The 17,468-nt window shown below is 37.1% G+C and overlaps 1 protein-coding gene across 1 annotated transcript in view; it reads right to left on the bottom strand.

Annotated features, from left to right (window-relative positions):
* LOC103513985 (matrix metalloproteinase-2-like) overlaps positions 1 to 14,764 on the bottom strand; it is a 57,032-nt gene extending 42,268 nt beyond the window's left edge. Inside the window, exon 1 of the mRNA XM_008478849.3 lies at positions 14,188 to 14,764. Coding sequence (XP_008477071.2) covers positions 14,188 to 14,439 — 252 coding nt within the window. The 5' untranslated portion in view covers positions 14,440 to 14,764. The remainder of the gene's footprint in view (positions 1 to 14,187) is intronic.
* Between the last annotated feature and the right edge of the window lie 2,704 nt (positions 14,765 to 17,468).

The raw sequence follows: 17,468 nt of genomic DNA, 5'->3' as shown, positions 1-17,468 counted from the left end.
TTTGACAGAGGGAACTGTAACTGCTATGGTCTTATCGTCCCGAAATCGAAGAGGGAAGGAAGACAGGATAGGATTTTTTTTTAAAGAGGTTTGACAGAGGGAACTGTAACTGCTATGGTCTTATCGTCCCGAAATCGAAGAGGGAAGGAAGACAGGATAGGATTTTTTTTTAAAGAGGTTTGACAGAGGGAACTGTAACTGCTATGGTCTTATCGTCCCGAAATCGAAGAGGGAAGGAAGACAGGATAGGATTTTTTTTTAAAGAGGTTTGACAGAGGGAACTGTAACTGCTATGGTCTTATCGTCCCGAAATCGAAGAGGGAAGGAAGACAGGATAGGATTTTTTTTTAAAGAGGTTTGACAGAGGGAACTGTAACTGCTATGGTCTTAACGTCCCGAAATCGAAGAGAGAAGGAAGACAGGATAGGATTTTTTTTCAAGAGATTTGACAGAGGGAACTGTAACTGCTATGGTCTTATCGTCCCGAAATCGAAGAGGGAAGGAAGACAGGATAGGATTTTTTTTTAAAGAGGTTTGACAGAGGGAACTGTAACTGCTATGGTCTTATCGTCCCGAAATCGAAGAGAGAAGGAAGACAGGATGAGTAGCCACATGCACCGCCCGTCGTGTCTACAACAAGGCCATCTCTTTCATTCATTAATTTCATGACTGGCAGGCTCCATCTTGATAGTAATCATTGTAGTAAAATCAGTGGGGTATTCTTAACTTTCATTCATTAACTCATATGTGACTGGGAAGTGGGAAGGCTCTGTATTTCTGGTAATGAGTGATGTATTCAAGGACCCTAACAGCAACCTCCGTGGTCGAGTGGATATCACACTCGGCTTACACGCCAGAGGTCCCGGGTTCGATTCCCGGCGAGGCCGAAGTTTTTTCCGGTCTGTGCTTGGATTTTGGGGTGCACTCAGCCTCGTGAGGACAAGTGAGTAGCTACTTTACTAGAGTAGTGACCAGTGGCGGCATTACCAGTGTAAAAAAAAATATTGACATCTGTTAAAATATTTAAAATTAAGATTTTCGGGTTTTTGAATAACTCTCCGTTTGTAGTACGTGATAAAACCAAGTTTCTGAGTGCATGTTTTCAGAATGACGAGGGTGTGTGAGATGATATTTTGGGTGTTACAGACCTCTATAGCAGTGTTTCCCAACCTTTTCTCTACGATCGCCCCCTTTCAGAATTTGTACAGATTATCGGAACTGTGATCGCCCGATTATTGAAAGATAGAAATTGATTGCAAAGGAGGCACTTAGTAATGCTGTGATACCCACAAAAAGTCGTGAAAAGGCTCTGCTTTAACACAAATAATTTCAGGATTTGAACTGATTTGATAAAACAAATGATTCACAGTCAGAAAAGCTTCAAGTTCATTACTCAATGGTTTAGGTCACTTTTTTTAGTCATCTGCTTTTCAGAGTGATTAATACAGCATTGGTATTCGTACCTACATGTCAAATTCTAATAAAATTTATTACAATACGTAAAGCAGTGATTAAGACAATGCAACAAATGATTCACTGTCAGGAAAGGGCTATGAAGTAGCTCAGATGCTCAGCGGAATTGTGGCTAAATTCATTGTTGAGTCAGATCTTTATTCTTCAATATTTTCAATCATTCAATATCTTCCTTACTTCAATAGGAAGGATCTTCATCATCTTCTTCTTCTTCTTCATCGTCGTCTTCTTCTTCTTTTTCTTCGCCTTTTCCCGTGTACAGACGGGGTCGGCATTTTTCTTCAGTCTCTCAATCAGCCTTAACTGGGTTGATAGCTTTGGGCTGACATTTGGTTTTGGCTACAAATTTTACGAGTGGATGCCATTCGCACTCAACCTTTGCTACTTCTTCGGCAAGGGATATTCAGGCTGGTTTACTCCCTGTCTAACTCTAACGTCCCCCAGCCAGACTAAGCTGGTCTACTCCTTGTTTAACGTCCCCCAGCCAAACCCAGAAAGGATCTTCATCATTCAATAGTAACTTAGTAAGGAAATGTTCTTTTTGTTATCTGTTTAAAGTCCCCCGCCAGACTAAGCTGGTACTCCTTGTTTAACGTCCCCCAGCCAAACCCAGAAAGGATCTTCATCATTCAATAGTAACTTAGTAAGGAAATGTTCTTTTTGTTATTCATTAGAATCATAAAATCATTAGTATTAAAGAATTAAGGAAACAATCTTCTGGCCATTCATAAGGTTCTCATTCATCAGGATTAGTATCTTGACAGTCCATGTACAATGTAGTCACATCTTATTATTCTTGTTTCCAGGTAATGGCATTGTTTTGTCAGTAGTTCATTTGATGAATAGGTCGATAGTTATTGAGTTGATTTGATGAGTAGTCAATGAGTTAATCAATATTAACAGAGATGAAAGCATTGAAACTTTGTGACTACATCAGGGTTATCCTTAGTTCTTACTCAATGGTAGGAACTTGTATAGGAAATCCAACAATTTTCTCATAGATATTCTAATTTTCCAATGGAGGAGTTGCAAATGGGTAAAAATTATAAATAAATGGTCGATTCCTATGTAAAAAGTTGGGAAAAATCCAAATCTGAGGTCAAAACTCCGAAAAAATAACTGTAAAAGGTCGAAAATTCAATTTTTATAATGAAAGAGTTCAAAGATTTGTGACGTCAGACTTAACGCAGTTGCTATTTTTGTCCGCTAGGTAGCGCCACTATGCAAGCACGTTAGCAGAAGAGCAGAAAGAACTGCGTAGAAATGTATGCGCACAAACACATTAATGCGTTGCCTACGAGGGAGATTTGCTCGGGACATTTGATGTGACGTCATCGCCTACGGGAGCGTATGCCGTGACGTCAAAGTTCACGATTTACCGGCATTTTTTTAATCGATTTATCTCGGGATCTAGAAGTCGTAGAAGAAAAAGAAAAATTCCGTTGGTCCTCATTTTTCCCGCTCTATGACTTTGAAACATCACCCAAGTAAACGCAACTGATCTATTAAACCTCTAATGGCCAGCCAGCCTAGTTAGCTTGGATTGTAGCGCTAGATCACGGGTTCGATTCCCGCCCGGGGCGGATTTTATCCTGAACGGATATTGTTCGTTCTTGGAACAGCAGTCCATGCTTTATCTGCTTTATCAATGGTCCATGCTTTATCTGCTTTATCACTGAATTACATTGCCCCGTTCGTTTCTAATTTCAAAACACAGGAAGACGAAAGAAGATACATATATGAAGAAATTAGTTTCGGTGTTCTCCATCGAGTATATTATTTCTTTGCCTACTTCTGTTTATTATTTTACACATTGGCTTTGGTATAAGTAGGGCCATCGGCTATAATAAACGCCCTTGGTCACTGCGACCTGGTTAGATCTTTTCTTATTTTACACATATTCTGTATTTACTGTTCTCTTAATGAGTGTGTGTGTTTTTTCAAAGTTTTTATAAGTGGAACTTTAACTTCTGATTTTAAGTTAGGACTCATTTCTTTGTTCAAAGATGTTAGCAGGGTCAGTGTTACGCCATAAGCACCTTTTAAAGTCTTGAGTATAAAAACTTTTTAAATAAATAAGTCTTGAAAAATAGCCGTTTTCATCCATTTTCTGTCATTTTTTCCCCCTCATTGTACTTTCAACGTCAATCCCAATCTTCATTACACCCGTTCCAAACATCTCATCTACAGGAGTTCCCCGACAAACATCCCTCTATTTCTTGAACATCTCATTGAGGGCTCCTCCAAAGCCAAACACTTTATTTCACAATGGTCCATGCTTTATCTGCTTTATCAATGGTCCATGCTTTATCTGCTTTATCAATGGTCCATGCTTTATCTGCTTTATCAATAGTCCATGCTTTATCTGCTTTATCAATGGTCCATGTTTCCCAGGTCGGCCATTTACGTTATCGTTTACCAGAGGGGTTTACCTACATTTGCAAATCGTAGCATTTGTAACGTGGATGTCAATCAGAGGTCTCTCGTTTTCTTGCCTCTTGAGCGATCGGTCAACTCTTTTTACTTGCACAGTTACAAATGTCTACCTGCGCAGGCAGACATGTGTAACTGTGGCCGGCCTCAGCCACCTGACCACTCGTTTCAGTTGGCCGAAATCCCAAATCTCCGCGCTCCCACGAAGAACCACACGACCTATTTTCTGTCATTTTCCCCCCTCATTGTACTTTCAACGTCAATCCCAATCTTTATTACACCCGTTCCAAAAATCTTCCAAAAATCTCATCCACAGGAGTTCTCCGACAAACATCCCTCTATTTCTTGAACATCTCATTGAGGGCTCCTCCAAAGCCAAACACTTTATTTCACCCTTGGATTTCATCAATTTGGGTTATGTTGTTATGTATTTCCAAACATCAATTTGGGTTATGTATTTCTCGAGTGGGGTTAATCATAGAGGGATAGTGTAATCGAAAAATGGGAAGTCATGGAAGTTATCACCCCTGCTGAATTACATTACCCCTAGTTGAAGTGATCGAGGTTGAAAAAAGATAGAAAAAAAACAATGGATTTTGGAGTTGAAACAATCGAGGTTCCACTGTATAACATAAAACAATGTATAGCAAACAATCCGAGTGATGGAATGGTTCACGATGAAATTAAGTACCCTCAATTAAAATCAGCAATTTTCCAAGTTCATCAAGGACATTCATTGCTTCCTTAGCTTACCCCAGTATGACGGTGACGGAAGCTTTGTAGAATGAACGAAATAAGGTGCATTTTTTTTTTTTTTTTTCGAACACTGTATTTGTGATGAAAGCGGTCCAATGTCGCTTTCCATTTGCCTCATGTCCACATCTCGGCTGGTGGTATTTGGATACTCAGCAGAATACCAACCTAACTTACCTGACTCCTAAAGTCCTAACTCATTTCCAGGAAAGCACATCCGGATTAGAAACAACTATTTCTCAGGCAATCTCAGGATGGGGTCTACAGCTTTTCGAACACTGTATTTGTGATGAAAGCGGTCCAATGTTGCTTTCCATTTGCCTCATGTCCACATCTCGGCTGGTGGTATTTGGATACTCAGCAGAATACCAACCTAACTTACCTGACTCCTAAAGTCCTAACTCATTTCCAGGAAAGCACATCCGGATTAGAAACAACTATTTCTCAGGCAATCTCAGGATGGGGTCTACAGTAATTTAGGTCTAGAGAAACCGGGCTAGAGTCACTCGTAGCACCAGAGGTCAGACATTTTCTATCAATCTATCATAATAGTTTTGTTTTGTATTTCTTGGAATTCAACGAATACTCTATGGCTATGGGTATTACAAACCAGGAGTTAATACTGAAATGAGTAGCTTCAATCTTCAATACAAAACAATCACCAATACAATCATTCAATCTTCTAGGTCGAACAATGAGCTTCAAATCTATCTACAATAGAATGGGATGGATGACTCATAGACACCATTAGATTCTATCTGCACGAGGCAATGAGGCATCCAACCACAGAAAGTCTAACCAGAAGGTCTGCAGACTCTGAAGGCGCTTTTACACTGAAGGCTCGTTCCCACTTGTCGTGAGTTTCATTCAATTTTTTACTTTCCTTATCCTATAGGAAGGAAAGTAATGTAATCGGGTCAAAATTTCGATGGTCAGTTTTTAGTGCCAAAACACGTAGTTGTAGGCTTGAGACTACCAGACAGACATCTTTGACGAAAATAAATAGATTGAAGTCCGCGGGAGCCAAATCAATGATGCATTTTTTTGCAAAAAAAATTGCAAATTTAAAAAAAGCCATTTTAGTCATCAAAATTTCATCTACATGATGCCGTTTATTTCATTCCTTAATTCCCAGCCGTTTCTGAGATATAAGCGTGGTTCGCAAATCACGAACCACCCTGTATAGTTGTAGGCTTGAGACTACCAGACAGACATCTTTGACGAAAATAAATAGATTGAAGTCCGCGGGAGCCAAATCAATGATGCATTCACCGCTTCATTAAAAACACAACGAACTCGCCACCGGTGAGGGACATCCAACAACGGACGAGGCGCCTTGAAAGAAGAAGAAGAAGATGAAGAAGAAGAAGAAGAAGAAGAAGAAGAAGAAGAAGAAGAAGAAGAAGAAGAAGAAGAAGATGATGAAGAAGAAGAAGAAGAAGAAGAAAAAGAAAAAGGAGATGAAGAAGAAGAAAAAGAAGAAGAAAAGAAACAAAAACGAAAACTAAACAAACAAAGAATCATCTTGAAAAAGAATCAGAAGAAAAAAGTCAGAAAGAAAGAATAAAAAAACTGCACAGCAAATTGCACTCACAAAAGTGTTTGTTATTCAAAACTCTGCATAGTCTGCACTGATGTTTATAATGGCTACTGAAGTTCTTGCTGAAACATGTACACTGCTAGAGATACTTACATATTTCAAGCTACATACTCGTATATCACATAATATGGCTTTCATATACAGGGTGATTCAAAAAAGTGTGCAAAAACTTTAACCACATGTTTTTGGGGTCATTTTAGGGGGGGTCAACTCTATAGTAAAAGTAATTAAAGAATAAAATTCATTAAAATAGAGAAAGAATCAATAACTAATGCAATAAAGAAATTCAGTTGAGATAAGTACCTAAGTGTTGTATGGTAGAGAGTATGTGCTTTCAGCTTTCAGGGACATACAACATACAAGTAGTAAAAAAGAATAACAAAAGACGCACGGCAATCTCGTAATCAACAGCCAATTGCAAATGCAAAACTATATCAGCTATAGCACCTTTTAAAGTCTTGAGTATAAAATCTTTTTATATAGGTAAATAAGTCTTGAAAAATAGCCGTTTTCACCCATTTTCTGTCATTTTTTTCCCCCTCATTGTACTTTCAACGTCTATCCCAATCTTCATTACACCCGTTCCAAAAATCTTCCAAAAATCTCATCTACAGGAGTTCCCCGACAAACATCCCTCTATTTCTTGAACATCTCATTGAGGGCTCCTCCAAAGCCAAACACTTTATTTCACCCTTGGATTTCATCAATTTGGGTTATGTTGTTATGTATTTCCAAACATCAAATTGGGTTATGCATTTCTCGAGTGGGGTTAATCATAGAGGGATAGTGTAATCGAAATGGAAGTTATCACCCCTGCTGAATTACATTGCCCCGTTCGTTTCTAATTTCAAAACACAGGAAGACGAAAGAAGATATATGAAGAAATTAGTTTCGGTGTTCTCCATCGAGTATATTATTTCTTTGCCTACTTCTGTTTATTATTTTACACATTGGCTTTGGTTTTGGTATAAGTAGGGCCATTGGCTTTAATAAACGCCTTTGGTCACTGCGACCTGGTTAGATCTTTTGTTATTTTACACATATTCTGTATTTACTGTTCTCTTAATGAGTGTGTGTGTTTTTTCAAAGTTTTTATAAGTGGAACTTTAACTTCTGATTGCTGTTGCTATTAGTAAGTTATTACAATTTATAAAATAGCAGCAGCTTCTAATTTCCAATGAATAGTGGATGTGTCTCTTTTCGGAGCCTAGTCAGCTTGGAAGGTAGAGCGTCTGCCTTGCAAACAGTAGGTCGCAAGTTCGATTCCCGCTCGTGTTATTCAAAGAGCAATAAAGAGATGATGTCGAAGAAGATAAACGCCATGGTCATAAAACGGCAAACCATTAATTCGCATTTCTAATAGCCTCATTAAATCATGTTAAGCAAACATTACATAGTACATTAGAAGCATTCATAATAACCGAGTATGTACATACTATGTATCTATTATGTTCTATGTACATATGGAATCTATTTTTCAGTACATAATACATATGGAATCTATGTTCAAGTCGACTCTGCATAGTCTGCACCGATGTTTATAATGGCTACTGAAGTTCTTGCTGAAACATGTACACTGCTAGAGATACTTGAAACATATTTCAAGCTACATACTCGTATATCACATAATATGGCTTTCAATGCTTTCATACATTTGCTGTTGCTATTAGTAAGTTATTACAATTTATAAAATAGCAGCAGCTTCTAATTTCCAATGAATAATGGATGTGTCTCTTTTCGGAGCCTAGTCAGCTTGGAAGGTAGAGCGTCTGCCTTGCAAACAGTAGGTCGCAAGTTCGATTCCCGCTCGGGGCGAACTTTATGCTACAGAGATATAAGGTTCGCTGTCGGAACGGCTGGCTTTCTCCTTTTCTATCATCTTCTTTTCAAGTTGGGGACGACAGGACCTCCATTGTTACAGTTCCCTCTATCAAAACTTCTTAAAAAATCTCATCATATATTCTTCTCATGTGGCTCTTAATGGCCGAATGCGTCGTATAATGACTTTGTAAAACAAAGAACAATATTCAATATTACCATGTACAGTAGAACCTCGATTGTTTGAACTATGAGATAGAGTTCGTTCTCGGAACGGCTGGTTTTCTTCCACCCTGTCCTCCTCTTTTCAATTTCGGGACTATAAGACCTCCGTCCTCCGTTGTTACACTTCTCTCTATATCAAAACTTCAAAATATCTTATTATTCTTCCCATGTGCCTCTTAATGGCCGAATGCGTCGTATAATGACTTTGTAGAACAAAGAACAATATTCAATATTACCATGTATAGTAGAACCTCGATTATTTCAACTAATTGGGACCGGGGGTAGTTGAAATCATCACTTTCTATGATCTTCTCCTCTGATAAGATAGGATATCCTTTGAAAGATAGGAAAAAACAATGGATTTTGGAGTTGAAGTAATAGAGATTTGAAGTAATGGAAGTTGAAATGATCGAGGTTTTACTGTATTCAGTATTCAGTATAACTGTATTCAGTAAAACCTCGATTGAACATTAGTAACTGCAGAGGCCAATGCTTTCCTGGGATTTATGATTCAAATCAGCAGCATGCATTTCGTTTCCGTTTCACATAAATAAGATTTTGTTCATTTTGAGCAATCGAGCCTTGGGTGTTTGTTTTTGCTTTGTTTAGTTTTTTCCTTTCCTTATCCTATAGGAAGGAAAGTAATGTAATCGGGTCAATTTTTTTTCTTTTTTTTTGAAGAGGTTTGATAGAGGGAACTGTCACTGCGGTATTATAGCCCCGCATTCCCCGAAACCGAAAAGAGGAGCGCAGGATAGAAGAAAATGAGCCGGTTTGATAGAGGGAACTGTAAGACGCTCGCCTCAAGACTGTTGGTCAAGACGCTCGCTTGGTAAACAGGAGGGCGTGGGTTCAATTCCAGCCGATTTATCCTCAATATAATTTGAGAATTTGACCACAATAATAGTAGTAGCCTACTGCTGGAGTAAAGGGACTTTTCAGTTACTACTTGAAAGTGGAGGTACACTATTGTAAAATTTAAAAGAATAATTGACGGATTTCTCAAATTTCATTTTCACTTGGGCTCCTCCCGGATCACCTACCTTATCTACCGCTCACCTAGGTACATTGAATGGTGATGTACTTACACTCGTACCTAGGTAATTATGTGATGGGCATACTGGCTAAAAGAGCTGGAGTTACAAAGCTATAATGGCATGTTACTATGACAAGATCTGATTTGGTTTTGACTAATTTCCCATTGGCATCAGTTCTTTATGTGAAAATGATGAGTAATTCAGTCTCATTACTTTCCCCGAGCTCATCTTTCTGAAACAAAGAATAAAATTCATAATATTAGACAAAGAATCAAATCAATAAACTACAATTAAAGAATAAAATTAATTAAAATAGAGAAAGAATCAATAACTAATGCAATAAAGAAATTCAGTTGAGATAAGTATATAGATTTGTATGGTAGAGAGTATGTGCTTTCAGCTTTCAGGGACATACAAGTAGTAAAAAAGAATAACAAAAGACGCACGGCAATCTCGTAATCAACAGCCAATTGCAAATGCAAAACTATATCAGCTATTGGTGAAATCCAACATCAGTGTAAGTACTATAGCGCCTAGAGGCACTCTGCTCTCTGCTCATATTTTAATTGCAGCTCCCTCCGTATACAATGTGTACGCATCTGTGTGCAGTTCTGTTCAGGTCTGTTTTCCTAATTGGCATCGGTCCAATGTTCTAATCAGGATATTACCTTATCCTGTTCACATTAACATATCCTAGACCATTAGTCCTGTCTCCTTAAACATCCATATGAACCATTCCGGGAAGTATTTCAAGTCCATCGCTAAAACTTCTTGATATTTTAATATCGCTAACTAATATTTTAATTCGTTTTGAATCCATAAACATCCATTCCGGGTAGCATTTTAATATGAAGTGATATGTCTTATCTGAAGTATTCTGCCCAAATACGGTCAAATGCCCTTTCACCTTACTGTACTATTACCTATTAGATATACTGTATCTTGGCAATGTCTATGATTTTCTTGCTTCATGTTTGGTCCACAGCGTTCAAGTATTTTATATTCCAGTTTTCTTAACTCGTCATATAAGATACGAGTATAAGGCCGATAGGGCATTTACAATATTAAACATCCATATGAACCATTCCGGAAAGTATTTCAAGTCCATCGCTAAAACTTCTTGATATTTTAATATCGCTAACTAATATTTTAATTCGTTTTGAGTCCATAAACATCCATTCCGGGAAGCATTTTAATATGACGTGATATGTCTTATCTGAAGTATTCTGCCCAAATACGGTCAAATGCCCTTTCACCTCACTGTACTATTACCTATTAGATATACTGTATCTTGGCAATGTCTATGATTTTCTTGCTTCATGTTTGGTTTCAAGCTTTCAAGTACGTATTTTATATTCCAGTTTTCTTAACTCGTCATATAAGATACGAGTATAAGGCCGATAGGGCATTTACAATATTTTTCATTATTGTCTCTTTACTACCGGGCTTATTACTCGTACATAAACATAATATATTTCCCCAGATATTAATTTTTTTTAGGTTCTACATAAACATAATATATTTCCCCAGATATTAATTTTCTATAGGGTCTAATTCCTTATTGTTCCACACATCAAAATATTATTCATTTCTCATTAGACAACACATTGACTTCCAATAGTTCACACTTCGATGCTTTTCGATTTCGATACAAAATTAACAATAGAAAAGAAATTAGAAAATACCTCTGGCCTCATCAAGAAGCCAATAAATCGTCTCCCAAGTGAAGTGTCAAAATAATTATCTCCCTCCATTGAATGTCAATAATATCAATTGATACTGGGGGGTTGGGGAGCAAGAGTGTCAATAGTCAATATAACTATTATTGTCAATTGATATAGTAGGGGTTGGGGAGCATCGAATGTCAATAATGTCAATTATTGATATACCAGGGGGTTGGGGAGCAAGAGTGTCTACCTATTACCTCAAAAAGAGACAATATGGACAATAAAACAGCTTAGCGAGCTTAGCGTGGAGGGTGGTGCGTCTGCCTTGTTAGTCGGGGGTTCGATTCCCTCCCGGGGCGGAATTTATCCTGATGGGATAATGTTCGTTCTCGAAACGGCTGGCTTTCTCCTATCCTGTCTTCCTTCTCTCTTCGATTTCGGGACGATAAGTTTGCTGTTGCTATTAGTAAGTTATTACAATTTATAAAATAGCAGCAGCTTCTAATTTCCAATGAATAATGGATGTGTCTCTTTTCGGAGCCTAGTCAGCTTGGAAGGTAGAGCGTCTGCCTTGCAAACAGTAGGTCGCAAGTTCGATTCCCGCTCGGCCTCACCCTGTCTTCCACAAGATGATGGATAGTTCATGCTTCAAGTTGATTTCCAATCTCAATCTCAACATCAAAACGCAATGCACACGAGATTTCTTTATCTCATAAACAACATCTCGGTCTTTATTAATGACTTCATAAATCTCGTATGTCCTCATATGGAAGTAAAGTGCTGGTTTTACGAGATCTTGCCAAGACGAGGGACATTGTGCCAGAGCCCGCTGCATCAGGAATTCCTGAAAGTTCAATTGCCTTGTAGGAATTTCCAAAGTTCAAAAATAATTCTACTTTGTTAGATTTCTACAGAAAATTCTACAGTCTACAGACTAACCGTTCAAGATCTGTTGTTTTGGATCATTTCTGAAGGAAATGTTGCATCATTTTGTGATTTTCCAGAACAAACTTGTAGCTTGTAAAGTAAAAACACCATTCATTTCAGGAATTGAACATTGGTCTTCCTGAAAAGCATCCTGCACCAAAAAAGTTACTGACAGAGTTCTAAAATTTGTGCAATCTCTGGATTCTCTGGCACTAATTAAAAAGTAATTTTATCATCGCCGAAGACCAAAAATTCCTCGTCTTTTTTATTAGGTATTTTTATTATTTCTGCGAAATCAGAGGTGAGCACAACTTGGACTCTTTTAGTTCTTCGAAGTTTGTCTTACACATCTACCTATGGTAATATCATATTCAGCATTCCAGTAAAATTTGTGCAATCTCTGGATTCTCTAGCACTAATTAAAAAGCAATTTTATCATCGCCGAGGACCAAAAATTCCTCGTCTTTTATATATTAGGTATTTTTATTATTTCTGCGAAACCAGAGGTGAGCACAACTTGGACTCTTTTAGTTCTTCGAAGTTTGTCTTACACATCTACCTATGGTAATATCATATTCAGCATTCCAGTCATCAGATAATTCATGCTCCTTCGTTCCATGTCATTTTTATTTTCAAAGATTGGAAGTACAGGAATTCAAAGATCAAAGAAAGTACAGGAATTACAACATTCATAGGTACCAAAGACCAAGAAGAAGTAATTTTTTAAGAGTTTTGACAGAGGGAACTGTAACTGCTAAGGTCTTATCGTCCCGAAATCGAAGAGAGAAGGAAGACAGGATAATAGAAAGCCAGCCGTTCCGAGAATGGACAGTATCCATTCAGAATAAAATCCGCCCCGGGCGGGAATCGATGGCCTAAGGCTTACAAGGCAGACGCACTACTAACAAAGCTAACTGGGCTGGCAAGAAGAAGCAAGCTGCATGCCAAAGAAGATGTAATACCAATCTTAAAATAGACTGGACTTAGCTGAGTTTCCTGGATATGGTAACTTGGCGACTTGGCCCATTCTATTAGAAATTCTTGCAGCTTTATCATCAGCTCTGATCACCTGCAAGCTGCAAGTTCAGTAAATACTTGCTCTAAACTACTTGTATATGTACTTCCACATATCTATGTATAATGGATCTATCCTATTCTTCAAGTATGGATTGATCCATCTATAAATTTTATATAATGTACCTAATATGTATGTGTGCAGACTGTGCAGAGCCAGTTACGGGGCTCTATTTTCTTGTAGTTCGTGTTAAGGCATTTATGGAGCGCAGGTGTACTTGGGCTTCAGTTATGTGGTCGATAACTTGTCCTCAAGTTTAAGCCCAAAGTTCAAGTGCTCGATCACAGCTGACAAACTGGTCATTCTGGATTGGATATGAACTAAGTAGTCATTCTGGATACAACCATCTCTGGTCATTCTGTACATGGTCATCTCTTTGTTATCCATCATAGATCGATCTATCGATCAGAATTGATATAAAAAAAGGCATTGTTTTACTTGTGAGCTAACTTGGTTGTAGATATTCATTTTCTTTTGGTGAAGTTTCCATGCAGCCATGCTTTCCATGCGGCTCTTTTTGCGCCGGCGTAGGATAGGTATAATTTTAATCGATCAGAATTGATATAAAAAAAGGCATTGTTTTACTTGTGAGCTAACTTGGTTGTAGGTACTCATTTTCTTTTGGTGAAGTTTCCATGCAGCCATGCTTTCCATGCGGTCCTTTTTGCGCCGGCGTAGGATAGGTATAATTTTAATAAATATTTTAATTTTAATAAATATTAAAATATTTATATGATAAATGATAAAAGATTTATAAATTTACTTTCTGTGAGCCATCAAATGTCAGTTAGATGATTTATGTATTTCCACTGTTATGGCAGATTAAATTGCATCCAATAGATCACATTCACAAAGAAATAATCAGATTATAAATATTCATTTTCTTTTGGTGAAGTTTCCATGCAGCCATGCTTTCCATGCGGCTCTTTTTGCGCCGGCGTAGGATAGGTATAATTTTAATAAATATTAAAATATTTATATGATAAATGATAAAAGATCTGATAAAAGATTTATAAATTTACTTTCTGTGAGCCATCAAATGTCACTTAGATGATTTATGTATTTCCACTGTTATGGCAGATTAAATTGCATCCAATAGATCACATTCACAAAGAAATAATCAGATTATAAATAATAGATTAATAAAGAAATGCAAAGAATATCATCGTTTTCACTTACCACTTTGTCGTCGAGCATTCTTGGAGATCGTTTGGTCAGTCTTCTGTTCCCACTGTCATTGCTGACATGGATATCATCATTTCCAATGTCAATATTGGCATCAGTGGCATTATTCCTAATAATGTCACTGACATTATCACTAGCTCCCGCTGCCACCGTTAGATACAACAACACTATTAGACATCCTAAACTATGGATTTTGTGTCTAGCTTTGATTTTGTGTTGATTTAGAACTAAAGTTTCAACAATCATTGTGTTTCTTATTTTGTTTGCGTGTGATTAGATTACATTGAGAAAATTGGGCAAAATTTTCGAGCTTTGATTGTTGTGGATTACGTTTGCTTTGAGTTCGAGACAGTGAAAATTGCAGCTATTGCTTGTGAAAATCTCATTTCTTTCTATCTCTTCCACTAATTTGATTCTATTCAAACTAGTTTTGATTAGGAGGTGATCACGAAACTATTAGTTAAAACAACAAACAACCTACAAAGTACTCATCGGACTTGTCATCAAATTCATCAAAGTTATTGAATTGTTGAAAAATAATTGACAATAAAATATTTATTATAAAAAAAAAAAAAAAATCTTTAAATTATAAAAATTCTATAAATTACAATAAAAATCACAAAGGTTTTTCAATGAACTAATGGCAAATTATCTATCAAATTATGTTGCAAAACTAAATTAGATACTGAACACAACATCACTGAAAAACTTCTAGGTAAGGTAAAAAGTCAGTAGTAAAAGAGCTGGAGTTACAATGGCATGTTACTATGACAAGATCTGATTTGGTTTTGACTAATTTCCCATTGGCATCAGTTCTTTATGTGAAAATGATGAGTAATTCAGTCTCATTACTTTCCCCGAGCTCATCTTTCTGAAACAAAGAATAAAATTCATAATATTAGACAAAGAATCAAATCAATAAACTATAATTAAAGAATAAAATTCATTAAAATAGAGAAAGAATCAATAACGAATGCAATAAAGAAATTCAGTTGAGATAAGTACCTAAGTGTTGTATGGTAGAGAGTATGTGCTTTCAGCTTTCAGGGACATACAACATACAAGTAGTAAAAAAGAATAACAAAAGACGCACGGCAATCTCGTAATCAACAGCCAATTGCAAATGCAAAACTATATCAGCTATTAAGTAAAGAGAAGAAGAAGACGTAGCAGAAAAAGAAAAAGAAGAAGAAGAAGAAGAAGCTAAAGAAGAATTTGAAATAGCAGTACCAAGTGGAGAAGAGGAAGCAAGACATAAAACAATTAATCAAAGAAAGAAAAGAAAGAACAATAAATAATTTTTAATAATAACATTAGAGAAAGAAATAAAGGAGAATATCAACAACATCAGAAAGAATTTGTCACCTAATTAAATCATAATCACAAACAAAGATTAGCAAGATTTATTTCATAATACAACTAGGTAGATATATGTAGATAGCTACAACAAATTACAAACATACATAGAAAGATAATGATTGTGTTTATTATTAATCTGGATAATGATGATGATGTGTTAATTATAAAGTGAACAGCTGTCCTGGCCTGTCCCTGAAGTAAATCTTGTACCTAATTGAGTCTTAGACAACACAATACATATAGGTACCAGGTACCTAGTTACCTACATAACTCAATTATTTCATCTTAGATAAGAAGACATAGTTCCAAGCTTCCAAATTTTCTTCGCACAGAAATCTACAACATGACCATTATTGGTTCATTGTTCTATCAGCTATTTCTATTGCATTGTTCTTCGTAGATTATGCATTGCATAGTAGAGGAAACATCACGATATCAACCGCACGTACACAGTATCCAGTCTTACGAAATACGGATGGGACAATCGGGAGACATACGAAATGCCCATACTGCCCCACTGACTCATGGTGTCCCATTACTCATCATGTCCCATTGATTCACTCCAGTTCATTCATATAATGGTCATCACTAAATCACAGTTATCACTCCATTTTTTTTTTTTTTCAACACCATACCAGCTGTGTTTATCAATCCAACGGTAAAATGCGAACCCGACGTGAACTGGATGCGTGTTTTTCACTTCAGGCGTAACTCTTCGAGTGAACGCCGCGTCTTAACTTACCTACGGCAGAGACTCTCGATTAGCATCAACTACAAAAAACGTTTAGTAATTTTTCCGCTAGATGTCATGTTTGCTGAGTTTCCACAATATTTACGCCCACGCCTGACGCAGCCTAATGTTTCGGCCGGGAAGAGGGATGAGATTTTCTTTTTAATTAAATTTCAACTGCGGCTATATCCAGCCTAGACAGCTTGGACGGTGGCGCGTCTGTCTTTTAAGCGCTAGGTCGCAGGTTCGATTTCCGGGGCGGATTTTATCCTAACAGATAAGGTTTGTTCTCGGAACGGCTGGCTTTCTCCTATCCTATCTTCATTCTCTCTTCGATTTAGGGACGATAAGACCTCAACAGTTAGAGTTCCCTTTATCAATCAAACCTAGCTCTTGGCTTGTCTTTTATTATTATTATTATTATTTTTAGCTGAGATAACAAATAATGAAATTAGTATCTCTCTACAAATAATAATAACATCCAAAGTGTATGAATTTATGATAAAATGAGGGGACCTCAGCAGACACAACATTTCACCATGTGAAATATATACGCCTAAATTAGGTTGGTATTTAATTCTGTCTGGTTTTGTCTTGTTTATGTTAGTCTCGTCTAGGAATAGGAAGAATAGAAGAACAAGAAAGAAATAAGATTCTCACTTTTTGTTTTTCCTGTGTCGTAGCATGCCCGTAGTGTGTCTCTCACCATATGAGCGCGAAAAGTCCCCCAAAAATATTAACTAAGGCCTCCAATGGTGCTTCTGAAGAAATGCAGCTTTTTTAACGTTGGGCCACCGACTAATTGCGAAAATGGGGAAAACTATGCTAGTTAGAGAAAAACGAAAGAAAGTGTACGGATTTTATATCATTGTACGAAAGAGAATTGTTATCATTTATCAGTAAGTATAGCATGATAACAACGTGGTCTGAATCAGAGGCGTAGCGTACATGTAATACTTCTATTGTTGTATTACACCAGTATCAATCAGATGAAAATAGAGAAAAAGAGAACTTGACGGGTGGGAGGAAAATGAAAGACAGTGTGGATTGAATCTCATTATGTATTATAAGTATCTGTTATTGGAGGTCCTGAGTTCTTTGTGACGGCTTCTCGGAACGGCTGGCTTTCTCCTATCCTGTCTTCCTTCTCTCTTCGATTTTGGGACGATAAGACCTTAGCAGTTAC

Source organism: Diaphorina citri, unplaced genomic scaffold (genome assembly GCF_000475195.1).
Source record: "Diaphorina citri unplaced genomic scaffold, Diaci psyllid genome assembly version 1.1 scaffold1058, whole genome shotgun sequence".
NCBI classification, from domain to species: Eukaryota; Metazoa; Arthropoda; class Insecta; order Hemiptera; family Psyllidae; genus Diaphorina; species Diaphorina citri.
The sequence above is the reverse complement of the archived record's forward strand: the minus strand, read 5'-3'. Positions and strand labels throughout refer to the sequence as shown.